This window comes from Protopterus annectens, chromosome 3.part0, assembly GCF_019279795.1.
Source record: "Protopterus annectens isolate FY-2018-M chromosome 3.part0, PAN1.0, whole genome shotgun sequence".
Classification (NCBI taxonomy): domain Eukaryota; kingdom Metazoa; phylum Chordata; order Ceratodontiformes; family Protopteridae; genus Protopterus; species Protopterus annectens.
In genome coordinates this window covers 1382788737-1382805135 of record NC_056731.1, presented here as the reverse complement: position 1 = coordinate 1382805135, position 16399 = coordinate 1382788737, and the positions used below count along the sequence as shown (strand labels likewise).

Below are 16399 nucleotides of genomic sequence, written 5' to 3'. Positions count from 1 at the left end.
GTTTTTGAGGTAAATATAGACTTTTTTAAATGACTTTAATAAAACTAAGCAATACCCTAGAAAGTTAAGTATACATATGGCTACTGACTTACACAAGGGATTTCAAATAAAATCTTAGTTCAGACAGTTGTCATAAAGGAAAAACACATATATCCATTAAACTAATACTGTTATTACTCTTACCTAAATATTTACCATTTTATAGCTATCACTAACTAAACAACAGTTGCAGAGAACGTGGGCAATCCTTTTTCAGCTTGAGTGCTATCTCATTAATGCAGTCTTCCACTGCATACTCCAGAAGGCAAGTACAGATTAAAGAAATTATCACTAATTGAACTTTAGATTTGGAGGAATCCCACAAGTGTAAAATATCAAAAGGGCGCATTGAAATAATGCGGTGCTGGCAAACATTTATTTGGTAGAGCCACCTGAAAAATTTCCCATTCCCAGAGTCCATGGAAGTTGGGTAAGGCTATCCTGGTTTATCATCCCCTGGAGAAAGAACTGGGAATATAAATACCATTTCTTCTAAGCAAAACTGTGAGGAAGAGAAAAGCACCAGTCCAGATAGGGTAAATACATCCTTTGAAAGAGTAACTTTTTAATGAGCATTGAGTTTTTCTGAAGTATGGAAGCTTGAAGCTAGTTTCATTTTCAACAGGTTTACTGCATTTCTATGGAAAGCAATTACATATTTTGTACAGTTTGCATTCTTATTTATATTCTTTTTCCTTTCACGTTTATCTTCTGAAAATTACATCTTCTTTAATTCGATACCCCTTAGCTCATCTTTCCTGCACTTCCTTACTAAAAAGAGTTGTATTTTCCTCAGTTCACCTAAGCATTTTCTAAGCTATTGCAAACTATAGGATTAAAACTGTTTGCATCTTTTGTTTTGCTATTTTTAAACATTCTTTTTGATTGAAAAAACAATGTAAAGTCCCAAGAATTAAAAATTGCACAAGAAACCAACTCAAATGCCAAAAGACTACAAGTGCAAACACAGACATGGCAATGTGGGTGTAAATAAAAAAAAGCTTTAATGGAAATAAGCGGTTTCACGTCTGAATGGATGCTTCATCAGATTACAATAACAGCCTCAAACCACATTTTATAAATACCTAATTAACTGTTTAAAACATCCAATAAAATCACATCTCTGATATTATCTGATTCAGCTTTAAAGAAAGACCAGCACAAAATAAGCAGACAACATAGTAAATAACCTAACAATGCAAAATAGCAATGAAACATCAAAAATAAAACATAATAATGAATATGCAAACAAACATGTAACACCAAAATAAAAAAGGGGTACAATATAATAAATTCTAATAAGGCATGGAAAAATTTAATGTGAAAACTATATGTAAATCTTACTTCTTGAGGGGTCTGTCTAATAGGAAAGGTTTGATTCCCTGTAACCACCAAACTCCTATCCCTTTTTATGCCATTCATTCCAACTGACTCCAAACATTGTAGGATAGCAGGACAGGGTTTTAAATGCTAAAGATCATAACTGTCATCCAGAAGAAGTCAGGAGACTTTTCATATACTCATAACACTTGCCTCTGTTGACCAGAAAGTACAGTGCAATACCTGAACAAGAGTATGAATGTATTGCTTGAAAAGTTCATCCTGAGTTGCAAGATGCAGAAACTGCAGTTTCTGGCTTTTCCTCACTGCAGTTGTTGCAGTGTGGCTGGACCCCTCAATACCTCTCTATGTCAGTGTTATGTGTCAGATTCATATGTTACTTCAAGGTCCTCACCTCAGTCTTTTGCTTTGGGAATTAAAAGATAAACATTGTGTTTATGGTATGATATCAGAACAGCAATACAAAGAAGAGCTGTATGCTTTTCTGTAAAGTTTGCAGATGCTCCTTACCCCAATGAATATGGGAATTATTATGCTCACTGAAATGACAAAACTTAGAAATAAATAAATAAAATGACTTCTTTCCTGATTCATTTAAAACATCTGATTTGGAAAGGCTAGTGCAACATCTGTGCCAGTGAGCATTAAGCAAAGCAACAAGCAAGATCGGAGAGCTCTGTCTCTTTCAAGCAAAATAAGAAACACAAGTAAACTCATAAATAGCACTATCCATGTAAAGGTGGTGAAGTTATGTGTCTCATATTTTTGGCTGCCTAAAATGTAGGTGTGAGTTTTGCACCTTCTCAGGAAGTTTTGGCGTAGCCACCATCCTTGTTTTGACAGTGAATGCAAACTCATCCTTTATAATACAATAGAAAATGCTAAAATCATCAAATGAAAACATTACAAGGCTGCATCAAACTGTTTAGCCTATATCAACCCTTTTGTCTCCCTAGCCACTGGTGCTGTAGGACACCAGGAGAGGGAACTGAGAACCAGGACTGCAGCTGTCATTCGGCAGGGATTAGGAGTTTTTTTTCCTTATGTATTCCTAAATTTGGCTAGAAATCACAGTACAGTGCTTGTTGTGCTGCATCTTGGTGTCACCTGCTTCCTCATACTTTACCCATTCCTGCTGCTACAGTGTATGCATTTCTTGGCACCTTTGATCCCCCATATCAGCTGTGCAAAAGCAGCACCCAGGCTATTGTTGAGGTGATGTTGTTGTGCAGGACTGTAGCAACACTCTATCACCAGGATGGGCAAGCCAGTGTCAGCAACTCCTACCCTTCTTAGCTGCACCTACCCTCCCTATCCCTACCATCTAGCAACCACACAACTAATTACACCCAGTTTTTCCTGGGCCTTAGTCAGAGACAAAACCTGTATGCCATGGAACCAACTCTTCAAAGTAGTTTTTCACAGATAATATTTTGCAGAATCTCAGATGAGGATTGACTGCTGTTTCCACTTGTCCCTTTAAAATTGCTTCTGTTTAGATAAGTTAAAAGAGACTTAACAGCTGTTTGATGACATTTCTTCAACACATAGAGCTAAAAGAAGTTTCCTTAATCTATACCAACTAGAAACTTAGTCCTTCACTTTCCTGGAATTCTGTTGAAAAGGTACAGAATCTTTAATTCAAAGATGGAATTACCATTTCTTATTTGTTCCTATACAGTGGCAGGCAATAATTTGCCAAGTGATTTCATAATAAAATCCTAATACTTTGAATTAGATGGAGATCGTATTAAGTAATAATGGCTAATGTAATGGAGCATCTTCTTCCTCAAAACTGCTCTGCTCAAATGAAATCTGCATGCATGTTTAACACTGAATAGCTGCATTGTTAAACCTAGACCATAAATGCGTAAAGTATGGTAACAAATAATGGTAGTTATCAGAACATTACCTTTTTACAAATCAAGGCAGCAATGTATGCTAGTGGTCATATATATATTTGTCTAATAAGAGTGCTTTCCATATAATATACAGGTTCCAGTTCTCGTATAGCAGATACTGAAATACCTCAATATAGAATGTAGATGAAAACAATATATGAAACAGAAATCATTACACCTGCACTATATTCAGTTGTGGAATTCATGTTCTAGTTGTAGGCACTAAATAGCATGATGTAAAACCACAGGCATACAAGAGTAGGTAAATATGCAACCATCTGTTTTAATGACATGGGAGTAACCACCTAAGCAGGAAGGTATAATGTAGAATCTTTCATGGACTGCAGCTGAATGGGATACTTAAAGCTACAATGCATAGTAAGCCACCCCATTAGCAAACAGGGATAGGTTCATAGGAGATTACTAGGCTAATGGCCTTAGGGCCTTTACAAGCCTAACAATGTAATAACCCGAGTACCCTTATTGACCATAGTTAGATGGTCATTCTTAGCAGAGTGATTCTGTGATCAGCACCAACTGCCCCTGTCTATGAGGGACATAGGTGCCACCCATGGGGTGAATTTACGGTCACCCATCCAGTTGTCAAGGTTGCGCTTGAATAGGGTCACTGAGGAGCTCTGCTTCATATAGAGTAGAAGCTTATTCCAGGGGAGTGTCAATTGCTGGGAGATATATCTGTTTCTCTAGTATGTTCGGTTAATGTCACAGGTTAGATTGAGATCTCTGGAGTGAGTTATTCTTGTCCCATTTGATTTGCAGATGTGCAGCATTTCCATTAGAGCAGGGTTCGAGACTACTCTATAGGCCAGACACAGGTCACCTCTCAACAGCCTGTATGATACAGAGTACAGTGAGAGGGCTTTCAGTCTTTCCATGTGTGAAAAAGTGAAATACTGCCAGCCCAGCTATCTGGAGTTTTGTAAATAATTACTGCCAGCCCAGGTATCTGGAATTTTGTAAATGGTTATGTGTCATTTGTGAATGTCAACATGCTTCATGTAAGATGCTTGTGTTACAAATGTATTAGAACTGTATGTCCTATTGTACAGATGTGCTGAAGAGATATTTTGTAAAGTGCTGAGCAGAAATGTATATACACTATTGTAACTGTTTAGATTTATATATTTTATCAATGGGAACTGAAACACAAGGTTAACTTCAGAAGAATAGCTGAAAACCACTTAATAAAAGGATGTTATCTTTCAGTTTCAGTCAACAGGAGACAGAATGTCTGTACTAGAGAAGTTTTTTTTTGTATTGTCTTTAAATGTGGAGGAATGTAAATTATTTTATGACTTCCACCATTTGCCAAAAGATCTGAATTCTATGTATTTTCACAAGCAGATGCTAAATGCTACAGCTGCTTCAATGGTTGTGAGCCTAGGAACTGAAGTCAGATGACAAGAAATTATGTCATTCTGCAAGTACCCAACAGTAATATTTGGAATATTAATTTAAAAAGTGTCTGAGAAAGAGACAGGCCATTTTGCATTTTATCTTTGACCTGACACCATCAACTGGATGACCCACTCACCACATCTGTCTTGCCTTGCTCTATAAATAAGTTGACTAGGGTACAGTAATTTTTCTTAGATACAGTCAGGAATATAGTGAAGTACAGCTTAGATGGTTTTTTTTTATTTGTTTGAGATTGTCCTGCAATGTCATTTTAAATATTTCTTGTGGTTTTGAACTCTGATGTAGCTGTGATTTACTGAGTATTTTCTTGTTCTTTTATTATTATTAAATATATTTAAACATTTCATTGTGGCTGATATTTGTGAGACATATATAAGTTCTGAGAGTACTTGCATATTTGGTGACGTTGTGTAGGCCACTCCTAATAGCCTTTCTCTTGGTCAAACTACCATTTGTACTGATAGTAGCATTACACAATAAGACTAGACACCCTTTGTTAAGGGCCTTAATGTAGCTGATAGAGTTGGCTGGTGGCAGTAATAACTACCTTATAGTCTGGGCAGAAGGAGGCATAGCTAATAAACCTGCCCCAGCCTTTTCCAGGTGTGTGTGCATGTGTGTGTGTGTGTGTGTGTGTGTGTGTGTGTGTGTGTGTGTGTGTGTGTGTGTGTGTGTGTGTGTGTGTATAAATCAAACCTCAAAGTGTGTGTGTCAGCTACTTGGGCAGGGATAGCATTTGTTGGACAGAGAGGGTGCTGGAGGTCTTGGCTTGGCCACTCAGCTGAGATCTCAGCTCTATAACGGTGCCAGTGGGGAGTTTTATTGGGGATCTGGAAAAGAGGGAGAAACTGGCCCCAGACTGACTGTGGTCTTTGTGTGCTCTTAAGGGAAATTGCACTTGATGCAGAGAGCTGCATCTGGAAATACTGTGTTTGTGTACTTGTCATCCTTCCAAGTGTACATCCCCCACTGGTGCTAGTGGTGAGGATTGAGGCTTCTTGATTATAGAGCCAGTGGTGGGGTGTCACACCATGTATAACAATAAAGGACCAGCACAGCGGTAAACCTTCACTGCAAGACAATAAATTCAAAGCGAAAAACACTCTTGTAGAAGGAAACACGACAACAGGATATATTCTTCAACACATAAAACAAAATTTAATGATTCACAAAGCTTTCAGGCAAACACCCTTCTTTCATGTGTAAAGAACATTAAAAGCACCCTCCCTTCTTTATATACACTCAGATAGAGTCACATGACACAGCTTTAATAAAAATGCAATTATCGTAAAAGGCATACATTATTTAAAAAACATATAAAATATTTCAAAATGAAAAACATTAATAGAAAAAAAAAATATATATATATATATATATATATATATATATATATATAGATCTACTACAGTTGATCAAACTTTCAGAATGCCAAAGACCATATGGTGGAGATCATATGTTTGAAGTCCTGAAAGTTAGAAAGAAAAATTAAAAAGAAAATAATGGAACAAAACACTTTTTATTTACCCCCACACCCCTGCTACTTAAATATAGCAACCCCAAGATCACACTACAGTGAAGAAAATGGCAAATCCGGAGTTCCACACTGTACAGCAATCTCACTGCAAAGTTTGCCAGACTTTCAGGACTTCGGACATACGGTCTCAGCCATATGGTCTTCAGCATTCTGAAAGTTCGATCAACCATAGTAGATCTATATGTATAAGTATATATATATATATATATATATATATATATATATATATATATATATATATATATACACACACACACACACACACACACACACACACACACACACACATACATGTATCAAGTATTTAATTTATTTCCTTAAAATCATTTGTTTCTTTCTTAACACTGGTTTTAAACTCACAGATGCATTACTGCCTTGTTTGGTGTCTGCTTGAAACAATATTATCCACTCATATTCATTCAGTTCTAGTCTATTATTATTATCATCCCCTCTGATATTGGGATAAATAATGTTAATAACCCCGAATTTAAACATATGTTCAATACCCTCCTCCACAACATGTTTGGCAAGGGCATTAATATTCCCTTTCCTTATAATATCTTATTTATGTTCCACAATCCAGTCTTTAAGCTTATGTCTTGATTTACCCACATAAAAAGCCAAACATCTCATACACGTAGCTAGGTAAATCACATTGTAAGTACTACATGTAGCAGATGCTCTAAAAGTATATATCTTTTTCATTATGAGGTGTATAAATTCGCTATCTGTCAGTATATCCTCGCAACGCACACAATTCAGGCATGGAAATATCCCTATTTTCCTAGTAGGTCTACTCTCTCTCATTCTGATATCCTTATAACATGAGAGGCTTTTTCAGGCTAGTGCTATTGCTATACGAGAAACAGGGTTTATCCTCTATAATATTTTTAGTCTCAGGTACTGCAGGTAATAAACCCCAATTCTTTGCAATAATATCCTTAACATCTTTAGTTCTTCTATTATACATTGTTAAACAGCGTGAATATTCACGACTTTTACTTTTCTCTGTATTTAATGTGTCAGAATTTTTAGCAGTAAGATGTGGTTTTCACTTAACATTTCTCCCTTTAACTTTTCCAAAGAATCAGCATCATAGCCTCTCTCTTTAAAATCAGCAATCATGTCCTTCAATTGTTCCTCACATCTATTATCATTGGTATTCAGTCTACTAACACATAGTAGCTGACTTTTTGTCATGCATTTAAAAATATATCTTGAATGCATACTAGTCCTGTGGGTATACTTATTAGCTTGTACTTCTTTTTTATAGATTGACATAATAATCACAAAAGTATGAAGTCCTAATCCATCCCCTTTCCAAATTAAAAAAATTATCATCCACAAAACGCTTGTAGAAAATAACATTTTCTACATAGTGTGGTGGACCAGCATGAGTGAACTGTTCTTCCCAACATCCAACTACAATATTTGGGATGGATTAGGACTTCATACTTTTGTAGAATACATTAATGGTAGTACTGATTTTTTGAATTGTACTGTTCATTCCTCTAAAAATGTGATAAATGATTTAGATGTTAAGATAGAGAGGATGAATAATAAGATTATATTGACTAATGAGGATATACTGATAGATAATGAATTTATACACCCCATAACAAAAAAGATATATACTTTTAGAGCATTTGCTGCATGTTGTACTTATAGTGTGATTTACCTAGCTATGTGCATGAGATGTTTGACTTTTTATGTGGGTAAATCAACACATAAGCTTAAATATCGGATTATGGAACGTAAATCAGATATTATAAGGAAAGTGAATACTAATCCCCTTGCCATACATGTTGAGGAGGAGGGTATTGAACGAATAATTGTGTAAAATCTTACCATAACCATAGATGTCCTTCTCTTCCATGTTGCAGTATTCATACTATGGGATTTCCACCCCTCAGGCGATCCGACTTTGGCTCCTAAACAAAAGCTTAAGCCTGGCTCCTGTAGGTGCATGGGACGTCACACATAGGACCATAAAACAGGGACTTAAATGTGATGTTTGCCTGCACAGATATCAGAACTTGAAGCCCAGATAAGTGTGTATAACCACAAGGAGAAGCTGAAGGGCAAATGTCCTTGCAGGGTTGAACAGAATAGCCTGTAGGGAGGGGATACATAGGTGAAGACCAAGCATCCATAAAAAGGAGAAAGGGGTATGGAGGGAGGGGAAAGAATACTGCAACATGGAAGAGAAGGACATCTATGGTTATGGTAAGATTTTACACAACTATTCTATTTCCTTCTATTCCTATGTTGCAGTATTCATACTGTGGGGGAGTACCACAGCTTTAGGAAGAGTGATGGGCGGAGGCAGAGGTAGAGGATTCGAAGAATCCCTGCAGGATTGCCTTGGCAAATTCTGCACTGGCCCTGGAGATGTGGTCTAGCTTGTAGTGCTTAGTGAAAGTATGAACTATAGACCAGGTAGCAGCTTCCATGATGGAGGCTGCGTCCAGCCCTTTGAGAAAGGCTTTAGAGGTAGCCATTCCTTTAGTGGAATGAGCTCTAACCCCTATGGGCAATGGTTTGCCATGGTGAGAGTAGCAGAAGAGAATGGATTTCCTAATCCAGGAAGAAATGGATTGTTTGGAGACTGCCTTACCCAGAGCCCTGGGGTGTAAGGAGATGAAGAGTTGATCAGACTTTCTGAAAGGCTTTGTTTTGTCTAAGTAGAATCTTAGTTGTCTGTGCACATCCAGAGAGTGAAGGATCCTCTCTGCATTATTAGATGGAGAGGGAAAGAATGTCGGTAGATGAATAGACGGGTTAAGACATAGTTCATTCACCACTTTGGGCATGAAGGAAGGGTTAGTGTGCAACATCACCCTGTCCTTGTGGAAGGTGGTGTAAGGGTGACAGGCCTTGAGGGCCTGCAGTTCAGACACTCTTCTTGCAGAGGCGATGGCCACTAAGAGAATGGTTTTCCATCTGCACACTTCCAGAGATGCTGTGCTTGCTTGCTCAAAAGGAGGTAGGGTTAGGTTTTCCAGTACGAAGTTTAGATCCCATGGAGGAGGGATGGGTTTCCTTGGTGGTCTGATATGCAAGACCCCTCTCAGGGAAAGTTTAACATCCAGTATGGAGAGCAGAGTTGGATGTAAAGGCAAGCAGACTGAAATGGCAGAAAGGTGGACTTTCAGAGATGAATATGCTAGTCCTTCCTTAATGAGCTCCCATACATAACTAAGGACTAAAGAGGTATCTGCTTGAAAAGGGTCCCTGTCCTTAAGCGCACACCAATTTGTGAATCTATGCCATTTGGACAAATATTTTTTTCTGGTAGATGGTTTCCTGGCCTCCCTCAGGACTGAGAACACGTCTTCTGAGTATAGTTTTCTGAAAGGTATCAAAAGTTGATCACCCATAGGGTCAGGTGTAGCAAAGGCATCTGAGGGTGAATGAGAGATCCCTTTTGTTGGGTGAGTAGGTCCACCTTGTTGGGTAACTTGTGGTGATTGCCCTTGGATAGGTAGTGAAGAAGGGGGAACCAGTGTTGCCTTGGCCAATAGAGAGTCACCAGCAAGATTTTGGGTTGGTTCTTGTTGATCTTCAGCAGGACCTGGTGTATTAGAGGGAAGGGGGGAAAGCATACAGGAACATTCCCTTTCATGGAAAGCTGAAGGCATTCACTCTCCATGCTAGTGGAGTGTGATCCCTGGTGCAAAATCTGTTTAATTCTGTTCTGCGGGTAGGCAAACAGATCCACTTGAGGTGTGCCTCACTGGTGGATGATGTCTAAGAAGGTTTCCCTGGGCAACATCCATTTGTGCTGAGGGGAGGATGTTCTGCTGAGCAAGTCTTCTTGTTTGTTTTACTGAGAAGGGATGTAAGAGGCCTGCAGTAAGAAGTTGTCTGGTTGCTATTTTCCAGATTTTTAGAGTTATATAACACAACTGGTACGCCTTTGTCCCTCCTTGCTTGTTGAGGTACCAAATGACAGTCATGTTGTCTGTCACAATGTGTAGCAGGCCTGGTTGCAAGACTAGAAGGAAAGCTTTTAGAGCCAGTAATACTGCTGTCATTTCCCTGACAGTGATGTGTTGCTTTTGAAATGCAGGGTTCCAATGCTGTTGTACCCTGAAGCCCTTGAACTCTGCTACCCACCCTAAATCTGATGCATTTGTGTGCATGGTCTGAGTGATGGGGGGGTAGTTGGAGTGGGATGCCCTGATTCTAGGAAACTTGCTGAATCCACGACTTTAGTTCTGTCCTTAGGCAGGGCAGAAGGGTAATAAGTTTGTCTGATGAGTGTTGGCTTTGAGACCATACATTTTTTAAATACCATTAGAATTTTCTCATGTGCATCCTGGCTAATGAGAGTGTGGGAATGGTTGCTGCCATGAGACCTAGGACTTGCAGAAATTGTCTTGCTGAGAGATGGGATTTTGTAAGTAGGGCTTGAAAATGGCTGGAGAGAGTGCACTTTGCCCAGAGGGAGAAAGGATCTCATCAAGTCTGTTCTTATCCAGCAGCCTAGGAAAACTTTGTCCTGCTGAGGAAGAAGGGAGGACTTCTGGAGGCTGATAGTGAAGCCCAGTTGTGGAGGACAGAGAGTCATTGTGAATCTGAGATGGTTTTGCAGGGTGGATTATGATTCTGCCAGAATAAGAATGTCGTCCAGGTAAAGGTAGATTTGTAGTCCCTTGGTTCTGCAATAGGCAATGGCTGGGGCCAAGCATTTTGTAAATACTCTGGGAGCAGTAGGCAAGCCAAAGGGCAAGGCTGTAAACTAAAAGTGTGAAGAATGTCCAGTGAAGCAGAGAAACCTCCTGTGGGATGGTCTGATAGGGATGTGCAGGTAGGCATCCTTTAGATCCAGAGTGACCATGAAGGCTTTGGGTGGAATGAGGGGTAGCAAAGTTTGTAGGGAGAGCATCCTGAAGGATGGAACTTTTAGGAACAGGTTTAGATAAGTCCAGGATTGGCCTCCAAGGACCATCCTTTTTGGGGACTAGGAAAAGATGGGAATAGAAGCCTTTTCCTTCCTGTCCTGAGAGAACTGGCTCTATAGTTCCTAGAGTCAGGAGTTCTTTCAATATGAGAGGGAATAAATGTAGCTGGTCTCTTGGAGGGAAAGGAATTCTTTTTGGCTTTGGCTTTTCTTTCCAGGATAGGAAATATCCTTTTTGGATGATGGAAAGGATCCAAGTATCCAAGAAATTGTTTTCCAGAAGGGGAGGCATTGGGTAAGGTGGGAGGACAGAAGGAGCTGTTCTAGGCCATCACACTGAAGTGGAACCTCCTCAGTCAGGAAAAGGCTGCTTGGCAGGTCCATGGGAATTAGGAGGTCTGGAGTAAGGCAATCTTATTGACCCTTTACGAAGTCTAGAGGAGGAAGGACGAGATGTAGACAGAGTTCTCCTTACAAAAGAAGTCTTAGCAGGGTAGTTCCTGTAGTATCTGGGGAAGGGGGCATCAGCAAGTGTTTGATGTCTTGCAGCTCTTTACTTTTCTCTTGTAAATTTTTGAAAAGTTCTGTTGAATTCTTGCCAAATAAGAGATTGTGGTCTAGACGAGCATCCATTATCTTGGATTTAAAGTCCTCTGGTAGAAGTTGGAGATGTAGCCAAGAATATCTATGTAAGACAGATGCAGATGCAGCAGACCTGGCTGGTGCTTCTGCTGCATCATAACTGCACTTAATCAAGTGTCTGGCTACTTGAGTAACTAAAGACAGTTTAGATGCAATGTCATTCTTTGTGGGACAGTCTGGTGTAGAGGCTAGCAAGGTGGAGGCCTGGGAAACAAGGCCTAAGGCATATTTTACCATGTGTGTTTGGTAATTTATAGCCCTAAAGGCTAAGGTAGAGGAGGTATATACCTTTTTACCCATTCTGTCCATGGTTTTGCTATGCTTGTCTCTGGGCAAAAGGGAAGCAGAGGGTAATTGCCTAGATTGTCTGTCAGGAGACACAGCAATGACTGCAGGGTCAGCCATGGGAGGTTTCACTAGAAAATTCTGTTCATCTGGAACTTTATAAAATATATCTGGCCTTTTGGGGGCAGGTGGTTGAGAATCTGGATTCTTGGAGACAGAATTAAAGGCATCCAGAAATGCTGGTAAAACTGGTGGAATAGCTGAGAGGGAGGGAGACTAACTGCAGAAACTCAAACTATCTTTTCTGGGTGTCTGTCATCAAGATAGTATCCCACTTGAAGTACTCTTTCATTTTTGTGATGGTTTCCCCAAAGGAAATATCCTCTGGAGGAGAATCACCCTCAATAGAGTCTTAGTCTGGGGAGTAATAGTCCACAGGAGAAGCGATTTGAGACACATAGGAAACAGATTCCTCAGAAGAGGAATCATATTGTTCAGGTTCTTCTTCTTCTCCCTGTTGAGTAGTGATTAAAGGGAGGGAAGAAGCAGAGGCTGACCTAGGGCTCAGCTCTGGAATGTCTGTAAGTGTAGGGCCTGTAGGCCTAAGGGCCATAAAGGCCTGCAGCAAGGAGTTGGTGAACGTCTGCCAATGTGGAATAGCTTGAGGCATGGGGCTCAAGTGTTTGTTTTTTTTTTTTTCTTAGTTGACATTGGCTTAGGATTTGGCCTAGGAACCGAGGTATGGGCTGGGGCAGAAGAAGTCTCGGTCGGCCGACCACATAATGGTTCCCCCTCAATGTCGGTTGAGGCCTGCGTCTGGGTCAGCTCCACTGACGTGCTCTCCATAGCTGCAGTAGTGGGCTCTTCCAGAGGATCTGTCAAAGCTGATGGAAGAATCGTCAGTCCTTCGGCCCCTAAATCGGTATTTGGCGGGACATCTGATGGGGGAGTGGCAATGGGAGTAGGCCTGGAAACTTTGGCCTTCTTCCTCAGTTGTTCAGATTGGGCGGCCGATTTGGGATCCATTCGGCAAGCAAGGCATTTCAATCTTTGATTCTCAACATACAAATTTAAAGCTGCCAGATGTCTGTGAAGAGTTTTTGGTACGAATGATTGACAAATGGAGCAGGCCTTATGGTCGTGCTCCTCACCTAAACAAAACACGCACTTGTCGTGTGAATCCTTATGCAGTATCTGATGCCCGCAATTATATTTGCTATTTTTCTCAGACATTGGTTAAATAGCAAAAACAAAACCCACAGCAACCAAGCTCAAGTAGTAAGAAAAACGAAAACCCGAACAGGGTAATAATCTTTTATGAAGTCTTCAGACTAAGGAGCTGATCAAAGCGTATGTAGTCTGTGGCTGAAAAGTTCTGAGGTCTGTGCATGCAGACATCACATTTATAGTCCCTGTTTTATGGCCCTACATTTGACATCCCACACACCTACAACAGCCAGGCTTAAGCTTTTGCATAGGAGCTAACGTCAGATCGCCTGAGGGCTGGAAATCCCACAGTATGAATACTGCAACATAGGAATAGAAAGACATCAAATGTTTAAATTAAGGGTTTTTAACATTATTTATCCCAATAGAAGAGGGGGTGATAATAATAATAATAGACTAGAACTGGGTGAATATGAATAGATAATATTGCTTCAAGCTGACACCAAACCAGGGATTCATGCAGCTGTGAGATTAAAACCAGTGTTAATAAAGAAACAAATGATTTTAAGGAAATAAATAAATTAAATACTTGAAATGTGTGTGTGTGTGTGTGTGTGTGTGTGTGTGTGTGTGTGTGTGTGTGTGTGTGTGTGTGTGTGTGTGTGTGTGTGTGTGTGTGTTTCTATTAATGTTTTCCACTTTGAAATATTTTATATGTTTTTTAAATAATGTATGCCTTTTAGGGTAATTGCACTTTTATTGAAGCTGTGTCATGTGACTGAGTATATATAAAGAAGGGAGGGTGCTTTTAATGTTTTTTACACACTAAAGAAAGACATTTGCCTGAAAGCTTTGTGAATCATTACATTTTGTTTTATGTGTTGAAGAATATATCCTGTTGTCACGTGTTTCCTTCTATTGGAGCCTTTCCATGTATGTCATGCTTTGGAAGCCCTGGATTCTCTTGGTTAGAAACCACTGTGGTCTCTCCAATTGCTGTAGAAGTCTGGTGAGGTACAGACAGAATAGATCATTGTACTCAATTAGTGGCCTGATAAGGGTCAAGTACAGCAGAGCTATAACCTCCCTGGTCTTGGATGCAGTGCCCTTATTTATGAGATGCACAATGTAGAATACTTTTTTTACCACTATGGACACATGAGGATAGAAGTTTAGCTTGCTGTCAGCCTGTGTTCTCAAGACTCTCACCACTGAATTTGAGCTTAGAGGAGTACTATCAATATTTATTTGACATTTGTTTACGGGGGAAAGCCCAACTTGGAATGAAGCCAATTTTCAGCAGAGGCCTGAGGACAAACACTCTAGATGCATGTCTTTGTAACATGGGAGGAAACCGGAGTACCCAGAGAAAACCCACACGAATGCGGGGAGGACAGGCAGACTCCTCACAGAAGGCACTCCAGCCGAGAATCAAACTGGAGAACTTCTTGCTGTGAGGTGACAATGCTACCGCTGCACCACTGTGCCATGCTACTTCTTTGTCAAAGGGGGTAATGAGGAATTTTTTGTGTTAACATTTAGCCTGTGAGTTTGGCACCAATCATTTGTCTGTGTCAGCCCTCTCTGTAATATGTTAACATCATTGGGGGACTATATGATTACTCCCAGTTTATAGTCATCTGCAAGCTTGGTAAGCCACAAGCCATCTACCATCACCTGAACTTCAGAGAAATAGATTCCAAACATTAGATGGCCCAGCACAGATCCTTGTGGAACCCCACTGGTAGCTGGTCTACTGGTGGAGGTGGACTCCCCAACTTTGACAGTGTGCATTCTGCCAGTGAGCCAGTTTGCTACCCATCTAGTAATGTACTGGTTAATCCTCAGCTGGGAGAGTTTCTGTATGATACTTGAATGGAAGATTGTGTCAAAGGCCTTGGCTAAATCAAGATATGTGGTATGCACTGTTTTGCCCTCATCCAGGGCTTTGGTGACATTGTCAAATAAGTCCACTAGATTTGATAAGCAAGATCTACCTTTGATGAAACCAAACTGGGTCTGGTCAAGGGTTTGAAGGTCACCTATATCATTGTGGATAAGGTCCATGATGATTCTTTTCATGGCCTTGCAGATAAGGCTAGTAAGGCTTATGGGTCGATAGTTCCCAGGGTCAGTTGATGGACCTCCTTTGTGCAAGGGGATTACTGTTACTTTTCTCCACTCTGCCAGGACAAAGACAATTATCAGGCTATGATTAAAGAGAGTGCTGAGTGGTGCTGCTAGGTCTTGTTTTAGATTGTTTAGTAAGCAGAATGGGATGTTATCTGGTCTCATAGAGGCTGTGTTTTTGGCCTTGAAGAGTGCTTGTATGACCTGTTCTTTGGAGATACTCAGTAGAGGACTGGTATCAGGAATGCTTTGGGATATGTCTGGTGGGGACAGGGGGGGGATGTTATTGCCAAATCTGTTGGCTAACAGGTTGGCAATTTCCTCAGGTTCAGTGTGAGTGTTACCATCCACTATTAGGTCAGCACACAGCTTTTAGGTTTCGTGCATAGCTAAAGAATGCCTTATGATTGTCTTTAGCTAAGGATGCTAATTTAGACTCATAGCTAGCTTTAGAGGACTTAAGATATCTGATTTGCTTGTTCAAGCTGTGGAGGGTATTTTGCCTCTGTTGAGTACGTTCTCTTCTGTTCTTAGATATCAGTTTCTTTCTTTTGTTGTATAGCTTATTTATACTTACAGTCAACCAGCTTGGCTTGTTTTTTCGGGAAGACCTGGTTTTGTTCCTGTTGGGTACAGCTGAGTCAATGCATTTGTTGAAGTGGATGTATATGGCATTTGTGCATTCTGCATAGGAGTCATTGTTGGCTATGTTGGCAGGGGATTTGAAACTTTTTATACCAATGCTTAGGAAATAGTTTACTTTGGAGATATTTTTCATTTTTTTTACTCCTGTGGGGGTGTCAGGTTTGATCTTTACTTCAAGTGATATAGATTTACAGTCTGACTTTACCAGGGAGGGCAACATATAGAGGGTAGTGCAGTGACCCCCCCCCCATGTTGGTGAGCACTAGGTCCAGGACATTTGAGCCTCTTGTGGGATGCAGGCCAACTGTTCCAGGGCATCTGAATTAACAAAGTCCAGAAACCTCGTAGCAATTGTGTTTTTGCTCATGT

The 16399-nt window shown here is 40.1% G+C and overlaps 2 protein-coding genes across 2 annotated transcripts in view; both read left to right on the top strand.

Annotated features, from left to right (window-relative positions):
- The window catches only part of LOC122797076 (meprin A subunit beta-like), an 896893-nt gene extending 883751 nt beyond the window's left edge, over positions 1–13142 (top strand). The window contains exon 8 of the mRNA XM_044065851.1: positions 12793–13142. Coding sequence (XP_043921786.1) covers positions 12793–13142 — 350 coding nt within the window. The remainder of the gene's footprint in view (positions 1–12792) is intronic.
- Positions 13143–13197: 55 nt separating this feature from the next.
- LOC122797075 (meprin A subunit beta-like) overlaps positions 13198–16399 on the top strand; it is a 111276-nt gene continuing 108074 nt past the window's right edge. Inside the window, exon 1 of the mRNA XM_044065850.1 lies at positions 13198–13323. Coding sequence (XP_043921785.1) covers positions 13198–13323 — 126 coding nt within the window. The remainder of the gene's footprint in view (positions 13324–16399) is intronic.